Source organism: Ictalurus furcatus, chromosome 13 (assembly GCF_023375685.1).
Source record: "Ictalurus furcatus strain D&B chromosome 13, Billie_1.0, whole genome shotgun sequence".
Taxonomy (NCBI): domain Eukaryota; kingdom Metazoa; phylum Chordata; class Actinopteri; order Siluriformes; family Ictaluridae; genus Ictalurus; species Ictalurus furcatus.
Genome location: NC_071267.1, coordinates 3,326,681 through 3,338,385, shown reverse-complemented (window position 1 = coordinate 3,338,385; position 11,705 = coordinate 3,326,681). Strand labels below are relative to the sequence as shown.

The following is an 11,705-nucleotide window of genomic DNA, read 5'->3' as shown; positions in this document are numbered from 1 at the left end:
GTCACATTGGATCATTTTCCTCAATAAATAAATGACCAAATGTAATATTTATGTTTAATTGGGTTCTCTTTATCTACGATTAGGACCTGTGTGAAAATCTGACGATGAAAAGACTTCAGTTTCAGTGGCGTTTATTTTTGATAATATTTAGGAGGATTTGTGTGTCACTGCTAGTTTTATATCAGTTAAACCACATAAACGGTAAACATCACCCATGTGACAGTTTGTGTTCTTTCTGTCTGTTTTTGTTTCTTTCTCTTTGTGCAGTGTGGCCGAGTCACTCCGGGTCTGAGTCCGGGTCTAGCAAAATTAACTAGAAATAAAACCACTACAGAAAGAAGCACTCAATCACAATCATTACATAGCAGCAAAGATTTCATGAAATTTTTCATTGGTAATATTTGAAAATATTAAATGTGAAATTCAGGCTATTAAATTAAAACCAGACAGTATTATAACTAACCCATTAGAAGATAATATAACAATATCAGATCAGATGTTTAGAATGTTTTACTCCGCTTTAGAGGGACCGAACTAGCTTCATTAATCTCTTCAGCAAAATCATCAACTTGTATACTAGATCCCTTACATACATGTTTCTTTAAACAGATTTGTCCAGGAGTAATTGAACTGCTTTTATATATAATCAATTCTTCCCTTAGCACTGGCTATGTACCTAAATCACTTAAATCAGCAGTTATTAAACCCCTGATTAAAAAACATGACCTTGACCCCTATCAACTGTCCAGCTATAGACCAATATCAAATCCCCCCCTCATCTCTAAGATCTTAGAAAAGGTTGTACACAGCAGCTATGCTCGTACTTACATAGGTATAACATTCATGAAATGTATCAGTCAGGATTTAGACCTCATCATAGCACAGAGACAGCGTTAGTTAAAGTAGTAAATGACCTACTACTGGCCTCTGATCAGGGTTGTGTCTCACTGCTTGTGTTACTCGGGAACAGTCCTCTCCTGGCTCAGGTCTTATCTGACTGATCGTTATCAGTTCGTAGATGTAAATGGAGACTACTCCACGCATACTGAGGTTAAATTTGGTGTTCCACAAGGTTCTGTTTTAGGCCCACTGCTTTTTACTTTATATATGCTACCTCTAGGTCAAATTATTCGTAAACATGGAATTAGCTTCCACTGTTATGCTGATGATACACAGCTGTATGTTTGCAACTGAACAATAACAACAATAAACTGAAGAATAGCGAAAAACTTTGCAACTAGTTAAGTCAAGCAATGATCTAACTCTTCCTCCTTTCTGTGTATATATATACTCTGATAATTTCAGCATTAAACTACGAATCTTTCACTGAATTCTTTGTCTGTGTGATTTCTTCCCAAACTCGGTACTGAGAAGGTAACAGTAGTATAGGTCCAAGAATTTAATTCTGATGCCAGTATCAGCAAAATCTTAACAGGTTCATTTTTTCAACCCTCAGGGGCCCTCTCAGTATGTGGGGCCGCAAGCAATGCCTACCTTGCCTGCCCTGTAGATACGCCTCTGGGTGTGCCTGATCAGAAGCCCGGTGATTGAGAGAGAGGCAGTGTGTGTGTGTGTGTGTGTGTGTGTGTGTGTGTTCTGGGAAGTGTAGTTCATGGCTTCCATGTCTGTAGGCCATGAAGCATGTTGGAAGATCTATGATGTTCTTGTGGTGAATCCATAGTTGTAAAAAGTCATTGCACATTTCCTTGTGAAGATTTGAACACCAAATAGGAATGAGAGTCTGTAGTTTTGTAATGGATTGTGGTGTAAGTAGACAACTGACTTGTTGCATCACTAGAGGGAGGCAGAGAGCACTGTCTTAATCATAATCAGTGGCCATCAGCCCCACCTGTCTTCAGTCGACCTTGCCATACATGCAGTCCTCTTCAAAAGTATTGGAATTCTTTTGTTTTTGCTATACACTGAAGACATTTGGGTTTGAGTTCAAAAGATGAAGATGAGACAACAGATCAAAATTGAAGCTTTAATTTCCTGATATATACATTTAGATGTGTTCAACAACTTAGAACACTTTGAGGTGAGCAAAAATATTGGAACAGAGTGTTATTTACTTTGATTTCCTTGAAGACTATTTGGCTGCATATCCCTTCCTTGCAATAAATAATCAAGCGCCGATCCACTGACATCACCAAATTGGTGCACTCGTATTTTGTGATGCTTTTCCAGGCTTTTACCACAGCTTCTTTCAGTTGTTTATTTTGAGGGGTTTCCCCCTTTAGTCTCCTCTTCAGGAGGTGAAATACATGCTCAAATGCACAAATCCCAAAGGCCTTGCTCCAAAATAAAGTGGAAAGATTACCTAGAAGAGTGGAGGTTATTATAACAGCAAAGGGGGACTAAATACATAATGGGATATTCAACAAGCACCTAAGGGTTTGATTGTATTGTTGTTTTTTTTTCTTCATCTTCACACCCACACACAATCAATGCGATAGAAGCAAATTATGACCACATGCTACCATGCCCCCGAAATAATAGCCTCTCCAGGTGGGTATGAATGGCGTTGGCACATTTATAACACACATCTGGAACTTGTTCTTCCAGCAACCAACAATCCCAGTGTAGCAAAGGATTCAAGCACTGGACATGGCTCTATAGACAGGAAGTGATGAGTATAAAGAATCAGTGCACCCTCTAGTGGGCATGCGCAACAGGGCCTCCAACCAACTTTGCCAAATTCACCCCTACCTTTAATGGTCACCATCCCGGTGAACACTGAGAGTCCCATGAGTAGAATGCCTAAATGATGGCCTAGAAACTAAACCCATTCCTGACGGATCAAGTGATGAGCTATATGAAGATCTAGAGAAGTTTCTAAATTCAACTCTTGCTCTTGTGTGGTCACCTGGGGTTGAGACGCTAAAGATGAACATATACTCACAAGAGAGTAATCATTTTGTACCCCTGTTGGACTAGACTGAAGCACTGAGGGCTTAGAACTAGAATTAACGTGGACTTGAACCTCAGAGTTCCTTACACCAGTTCTCATGTGGACTATGGCCACTTGTGAATAATCTCCAATTCTAGGTCCTTCTGGCTCTACTCACTCCTGGGGCTAGAAAGGGCCAGTATACCTGACCCATTGGTTTACCTGGCATATTGTTGCCAGGTAAGAACAGGCTTACGTTCTGAGCAATGGACAGTTTTAATGGGGCCATCTTCTCCATATGGTCTGATCTTATACAGTGTTCCCACTTCATCAATGTAGGTCACAATCTCAAACACAGTGGAGTGCCAGACAACCTGAATCTTACGGCAACCATGCAAATGATTCTTACAATACACTAAGGTGCCAGGGGGTAGTATTGCTACTGAGTCAGGGCAATTGGTCCTACGATGAATGACCACAGTCTCCAAGTCTCCTTCGGGAGCTGTTATAAATGGAGGTAGGGCTGCACGATTATGGCCAAAATGATAATCCAGATTATTTTGATCAATATTGAGATCTCGATTATTTATCACGATTGTTCACTGATTTTCATTCATTGCTTAGCTTTTTGGCCAAAGATCAACTCATATGGGTAGTGTTAAGTCAACAGGTGCATCAAAAAGGAGCTGTGGAAGCAATTGTTACCAGACTACTAATTTCAACTGCAAATCCACTGGCCACCCCAATAGCACCATTGTGCACATTATCTTTATTCAAGGTCCCAGTTGAAAGAATTGACATGGACCTCATCAGGCCATTAGAGAGATGTGCACGAGGGTATTGATTTGTGTTATTTCTGGTGTTATTTCATGTAACACTGTGTACAGAACCAGTGCCTCCATGCATGCTGAACACTCACTGTTGCATAGGCGCTTTTCTGAATCATCTCCTGGGTTGACCAAGACACTGTGTTCATGACACAGCAAAGGTTGGCAGGTTGCACGGGAAATTTTCCACTGTATTTTCACATCTACTCTTTGGCACAAGCCTCATGAATGTGAAACAGTGTAAAGTGCTTTGGAACCACAAAGGTCAAAAAAAGCACTATATAAGTTCAGACCATTTACCATTAACATGCCTGCTCCTGCCTCGTGCTTTGGGATCAGTTGGCTGTACATTTCCGGACGTGTACTTAAGCCTCGTCAGTCTCCATCCCCGGGGCAGATCATTGCCGTTGCTTTGTACAGCAGATATTTCGTTACGTGTGTTGATTTCTCCTGTGTATGACCTTCTGCCTGTTCTTGACTTTGTATCTGCTCTGTCCCTTTAAGTTTAATGATTCAGTTCCCAAACTGCTGGAAATGTGGGACGGGTTCTAACTCTTCACCAAAACTGCTTTATCCTGGAGAAGAGGTTTGAGGTGAGACTCCTGTCATACGCCTGTCCTGGTGAGTTTATTATTCTTAATGCTGAAAGACAGAAGAGCATCAGTGTAAACACACAATATCAGCATACACACAATATCAGCATACACACAAACACACACACACATATATATTCAGTATGATACAGTAGAGTAGAGCAAAGAGACAGTAAGTCAGTGACTCACTATAATCTCTCCAGTTTACAGTGTGGATCCTTCAGTAAATCAGAGAGCAGCTTCACTCCTGATTCTCCTGGATTATTACCATTCAGATCCAGTTCTCTCAGGTGTGATGAGGAGTTTGACCTCAGAGCTGAAGCCAGAGCAGCGCAACCTTCATCTGTAATACTGCAGTTATACATCCTGCAAGAAAGAAAACCTTCTCACACTTACCTTCTCACACTTTAGCTCTGAAAACATCAACTACACAAAATCTTTATATACAGAACATTTACTCTCCATCTCACACACACAACAATGACAATATATCACATCACTACAATTACAATCACTACAGATGGAAACTGGATGTAGCTGTGTTTATTACAATTCTGCTCTGTGTGTGTGTGTGTGTGTGTGTGTACCTCAGTGTCTCCAGTGTACAGTGTGGATTCTCCAGTCCAGCAGAGAGCAGCTTCACTCCTGAATCCTGCAGTTTATTGTAACTTAGGTCCAGTTCTCTCAGTCTGGAGGAGTTTGAGCTGAGAACTGAGGACAGAACTCTACAGCTTTCCTCTGTCAGATTACACTCCCACAGACTGGAAGAGAAATGATGAAGTGTTAGATTTATTTATCTGATTGTGAAATGAGGTGTTTCCATCAGGTGGGAAATAAAGTGTTTACCTGAATACAAGGTAGCAGAAACAATGCTAATCCACATCATATAAAATACACACTTTAATGTTTTACTCATATAAAACACTGGGCCTCATTTATCACACTGGATACGAATTAATTTCTTCATAAACAGTGTGTAGGAGCATTTACACAAGAACTCTTTAATGTGCAAATTAAAATGTAATGTTATGGAACATTTACAGGATGTTGAGAGAAAAGGTTGATGAGGTGTTGGATCAGAGTTAAATGGGCGTGGCCACTCAGCACAAGAGCTAGCTCTTTATGTATGTGCATAGCTGCTTTATCTGCTCTTTATTCTGACCCTCAACCCAGTGTTTCTCCACCAACACCCCACTGTCCTCTACTTTCACATTCATCAGGCACTTATGGAGGAGTTCTGGACTGAGCTGGAGCTTGGGGAAATAGCATCAACACTGGACGAGTGCACTCATTCTTCTTCCTGTATTCATCTCTCTGTAATAAAACTACTTCATCCGAGAGGACGAGTCTACTGGTGTTTGTCTAAATTTCCACGACAGTAAACCGAGAAAGCAAGTGGCAGATGTGGTAAGAGTGACACAGCACGCATTCTGATTGGTCTCTCTTTGTGCTAACTGATCTATCACTTTTCTCGTTAGGCGGGCTTTACAGTCGACCTCTCTCTCTCCGTGAGGTGGGGAGGTGGGAGGTAGCCGGTGATGTCACCTCCTTGAAATGAGTTTTGGCATGGTTACGTTGACATCTGGGGAACCAACTGTTGTCAAAGCCAAGAAACCTTGAACTGTGGAGAGCCTGCAGTCAAAAAGGGAAAGTGATAGAGCCCGTGCTAAAACGAGAATAAATATGGGCATGGCTTATGAGAGGTGGCAAAAACTCAGAGATCTGAAGGGATTGAAGACAGAGATGCTTTTTTCCTGTTAAACAGGTCAGACATTTCAGTAGCTCAATAGGTAGCTAGCTAACTTGATTCAGTTGTTTGTTTGTTTTGCTATGGTCAGTGTGATAAACTGCACTTATTTTCTGCTAGCTATGAGAGAGAGCAACTCTCCTCTACTTCAAGAAAACCATATCCACCTCCACCTCCGCTGTCGAGTATTGGAGCTAATATACAACACATGAATACCTCAGTGTTGCCAAGTCTCACGAGACAAATAAGCAACTGTAGCTTCAAAAACAAGCCCAATATTATTATATCCTGTTACAGGCTCAATGTAAACAGACTCAATAAATGAGCCTACAACATATTAAATTGAAACCACTCGCAGTTTAAAACTAGGGCTGCAACTAACGATTATTTTCACAATCGAATAGTTGGTCGGTTATTTATTTATTTATTTATTGCTAATAATCGATTAATCGTATGGGGGCAAAATTTCAGTGCCATTTTTTCTTTTATTTAAAATGAAATCCACAAACTGAGTATTACAAATAAAAACTAAAATTTTACACAACTGTTTGTCCAAATATATAAGACTGAAAAGAACCCAATACACACAGACACACACCAGAATATATATTATTCATTTAAATTACATTTTATTTATTATTAATGTTAAATATGAATAAAATAAAGTAACATATATAGAAATGACTGTTTAATATAATAGCCTATAATTGTTGTGGAGTGAGGGGGTTCCTTGTGGATTGTTCGAAATATGCTAGGGGTCCAAAGCTCACAAAAGGTTGAGATCCACTGGTCTAGTGTATGAATTTTAAAAAGGTAAAATCATCTCAAATGGAACACATTACTTTTTTACTAACCTGAAAGTTTGCCCCCATCAGATTAATCAGAAAAATATTCTGCCAACTATTGGATTATGAAAAATAATCGTTAGTGGCAGCCCTAATATTCCATCCATCCATTTTCTACCACTTACTCCTTCTTCAGGGTCACGGGGAACCTGGAGCCTATCCCAGGAAGCATCGGGCACAAGGCGGGGTACACCCTGGACAGGGTGCCAGTCCATCGCAGGGCCAGCCCTAATATTTATATATATAGTATTTATACAGTAATTTTTATGGATGCACAAAAAGCACTGAATTCTACAGTCCTAGCAATCCCTGGTTGATTGGTAGAACCTGTCATTCCCCAGGGATTGATACAATTACCAGGTTCAATTACATATTATTGTTAGTGTGACATTTAATTTGACTCTCTGAATTATCTTTTGTTTATTTTATCCATCACTGTGACACTTGAACTTGTCTACCACTCACAGGTTTTTGCAAATTATCATTTCATTTGTAAATAAATTTAAAATAAATGCATCAATGAACTCAGTCAGCTCAGCTAACGTGATATTTGTGAATGCACACAAATAACCAAATTGATTAATTTTAAAAACATCTCGTTTGAATATATTTTGACACATTGAACAAAAAATTATATAATATTATATAAACATTTTTAAAACTTTCCCCCCTGCAATTACACCACTGGCCAAACTGACCACCACTGCGGAAACGCTGCAGTCGACGGTAGAGTGCACAATGCATAGTGTAAGCGTATAGTACATCATTTGGGACACAACATTAGTATTTACTCTCTGGAGCGTGTTTTCGGTACAGAAGTAACATAATGAGTAAATTTACCGCGTGCAGACCAACTAATCAATAATGAGATTTGTTGACAATGATTTTAATAATCGATTTTATCGATTAGTTGTTGCAGCTCTATTTAAAACACAAAAACATAATTTATTTAAGAAAAAATCATGAATGGCAACCAAGTTTATAGGGAGGACAGACACTATCCACTCATCTCTGATCACCTGCCAGCAGAATAATGACTGGAAAGATGGAAAAGGAGATTACATTAGAACCGTAACTACTATTAGTATATATGAGTATGTTATGCTTGTTTTTGTGTTATAACCTGCAGTAATTGTGGGAGGGTGAATTATATTGGAGTTGGGGTACTCGAGTCAAATTATGAAGAGAATTCGGACTTGTCACACACAAGTAAATTTGTACTCAAACTTGACACGGACTCGGACATTTTGGACTCGGTAGTTTTTCTGAGTACAGTCGAGTCCGCGTCATGTGTAACATGAAAAGAAAGATAAAAAATAAATAACAACATAAACAGACATCCCACCTCTCCCGGAAGTTCCGGGAGTCTCCCGTATACCGATAGCAGCTACCTGACGGCCGAAAATTATATACAATAAACCGGAAATTGATTTTTTTAGAGCGATCGAGAGACCAGTAGGAGTAGAGAGCGAGTAACAAGAGCGAGAGAGTGACAGAACATTTCCTGATTGGTCTCTCTTTCTGCTAGCTTCTCTTTGGGCAGGCTTTAAAGTCGACCACTCTCTCTCTCTCTCTCTCTCTCTCTCTTCAGTGCATTAATCAGTTCAGCATCACTGTAGCGTCATGGCAGAGTGTCCAAAAAAAAAAAAAAAGAAAACACGCACTTCGCCCCAGACTATATATATATATGGGTGAGAAAAATGAGTGTATGTATGTCTGTATATCGGTGAGATGATGGGGCTGCAGGGGTGGTGGAGCTACCTCCCTGAAATGAGTTTTTGCACGGTGGGATGTCAGCATAAAATTAAGATAAGAAATTAATCGATGTCTCCCGGCCACACTTGAAATGCGCGCACAGACAGCCGCCTCATCATGCGAGTACTGAACTGAGTTCTCTTTAGAGGCTTATTATGCTTGGATGGTGAAATAAATACACACACATCATGTCAAAACACAGGCCTGGCCAAGTATTCATGCAAACACAGTCTGAAACTGTGTAGGTTCTCTGTGAATCATTTTACACAAGGCTGTTTTGTGAATAAGGCTAATGTAGAATCTGAAGCAGGAGCTGGTCTCTTCCGGAAAGGGGGGCGGGGCGCAGCACGTGTGTACCTCAGTGTCTCCAGTGTACAGTGTGGATTCTCCAGTCCAGCAGAGAGCAGCTTCACTCCTGAATCCTGCAGTTTATTGTCACTCAGGTCCAGTTCTCTCAGTCTGGAGGAGTTTGAGCTGAGAACTGAGGACAGAACTCTACAGCTTTCCTCTGTCAGATTACACTCCCACAGCCTGGAAGAGAAATGATGAAATATTACAGCCATAATCCAGCTAAAGTTTACCATGTAACTGAAATGTGAGTGTGTTTCTCTAACACAGAAATCAGAGGACAGGACACCACATCAGTACTATTATTATTATTATTATTATTATTATTATTATTATTATAAACAAATGCTTTATTATAATGAAGCATTTGTTCAAACAACAAACCCTTCTTTTTTCATTCCATTAAGGATTGTTGTAACTGATAATAATAATAATAATAATAATAATAATAATAATAATAAATTATTATCAGTTACAATGGTCCTTAAAGGACTGAAAACAGACTCTTTTTTTTTTGTTTGAACAAATGCTTTCTTATAATTGAAACTTGAAACCATTTTTTAATGAAATTACGTGTTAAAAGGTCTCCAACTAAAAAATAAATAAAATAAATAAATCTCCCGTTTGAACAAAAAGGAGCAGGACGTGCTGTGGCTTTGTTTGGAAATATTTCGTTGGTGAAACAGAACAGAAACAGACAATAAAATGTAAGACAGGTAATATTAACTTATTATTTCTGTTAGCATAGCATAAATAAAAATAACATCAGATGTGTGAGCTTAAAAATGTCTAAAATAAATTTATATGTACTGTAGCTGCACAACCAGACTGCTCCTTTACCTTTAACTCTCTCTCTCTCTCTCTCTCTCTCTCACACACACACACACACACAATGTCACATGTTGTATTCATATTGTTCCCATGGTGACAGTGATGTTTTTCTTGTTCTCAATTGTGAAGTTCTGTTCAATGTCTCTTTCAAGTAAAAGGAGAAAAGAAAAAGTGCCTTTCACTGGTGTTTAGTTCACAAAATGATCAAAAAGAAGTCATGAATACATGCAGTTATTTTGTAGAGATCATTTTCATCAGTTTTAGAGAAAAGGCAATAAATGGTGATGTAAGGTTTTGTCCATATGGCCCAGATCTCAGTGCAGACGTAACGTGTTAGTGTAAAAAGTGAAACAATCTTCTGTAACAGTACCAGAGGTTTGTTTAAAGATGATTAGAGTAACTATTAACAAGCATTAATCCAAACAGTGCAGTTCAGTGTAACATTAAAATAACAAACCATGCAGTAATACATTTATAAATAAAAATACTCACTCAGCTTTTCTGGAGGCTTTGACCACAGGCAGCAGATTCAGAAGACATTCCTCTGATTGGTCATATTTACTCAAATCAAACTCATCCAGCTCCTGATCCGAGTTCAGTAACACAAACACCAGAGCTGACCACTGAGCAGGAGAGAGTCTGGTTCCACTGAGACGAGTGTTACCTTCTCTGTTCAGGTAAGTCTGTACTTCCTGCACTAGAGAATGATCATTCAGTTCATTCAGACAGTGGAACAGATTGATGGATTTCTCTGGAGATGGATTCTCCCTGATCTTCTCCTTGATGTACTCGACTGTTTCCTGTGAGAGCTGCTTCCTGTCTGGGGCATTAAGCCTCGTAAGAGAGCCTGATTGGACTCCAGTGAGAGACCCAGAAGGAAGCGGAGGAACAGGTCCAGGTGTCCATTCTCACTCTGTAAGGCCTTGTCCACTGCATTCCTGAGGAAATCAGACATGGTTGACTTGCTGAAGAAATGGAAACGGCCAGTGCGTTGCTCCACTAACACATTTGTCTTTCTAAGAATAAAGCAGAGAAATGTGTATAAAGCAGCCAGAAACTCCTGAACACTCAGATGTACAAAGCTGAACACCTTCCCCAGGTGAAGCCCAAACTCCTCTCTGAAGATTTGGGTACACACTCCTGAGTACACTGCCACTTCTCCAACATTAATGCCACACTCTCTCAGGTCTTCCTCATAGAAGATCAGGTTTCCTTTCTCCAGCTGTTGGAAAGCCAGTTTCCCCAGTGCCAGGATACTCTCTCTGGTCTGCTGAGGATCAGGGTCACATTTCTGATGGTACTTTTGATCCTTGTGTTTGATCTGAAAGATCAGGAAGTGTGTGAACATTTGAGTCTTGGGGACCTCTCCACTCTCTGCTTCACCCAACATTCTCTCTAGAACAGTGGCTGAGATCCAGCAGAAGACTGGGATGTGGCACATGATGTAGAGGCTTCATGAAGACTTCATGTGTGTGATGATATTATTGGCCAGGCTCTGATCACTGATCCTCTTCCTGAAGTACTCCTCTTTCTGAGGATCACTGAAGCCTCGTACCTCTGTTACCTGGTCTACACACTCAGGAGGGATCTGATTGGCTGCTCCTGGTCGAGAGGTTATCCAGAGGAGAGCAGAGGGAAGCAGATTCCCCTTGATGAGGTTTGTCAGCAGCACATCCACCGAGGCTGACTCTGTCACATCACACAATCTCTCATTCTTCTGGAAATTTAGAGGAAGTCGACACTCATCCAGACCATCAAAGATCAACAGCACTGTGTAGGAGTCTAGTAATTCTAGTTTTCTCATTTCTGGGAAAAAGTGATGAAGAAGCTCCATCAGACTGAGATTTCTCTGCTTCATCAGATTCAGCT

The 11,705-nt window shown here is 40.0% G+C and overlaps 1 protein-coding gene across 1 annotated transcript; it reads right to left on the bottom strand.

The window, feature by feature from the left end:
- Window positions 1–7,438: 7,438 nt before the first annotated feature.
- On the bottom strand, window positions 7,439–11,003 carry LOC128617305 (NACHT, LRR and PYD domains-containing protein 1-like). The gene is made up of 3 exons (XM_053640382.1): window positions 10,985–11,003; window positions 10,329–10,725; window positions 7,439–9,188 (listed from the first exon to the last, which is right to left on the bottom strand). Exons 1-3 carry the CDS (start codon window positions 11,001–11,003, stop codon window positions 8,915–8,917), a joined length of 690 nt encoding a protein of 229 aa, XP_053496357.1. The 3' UTR covers window positions 7,439–8,914.
- Window positions 11,004–11,705: the final 702 nt, after the last annotated feature.

Bases quoted from the DNA above. Each gene is read 5' to 3' on its own strand.
- LOC128617305 (XM_053640382.1), bottom strand. The intron at 9,189-10,328 runs GTGAGTATTTTT...TTTCTCTTCCAG, and splicing joins AAAGCCTCCAGAAAAGCTGA to GCTGTGGGAGTGTAATCTGA.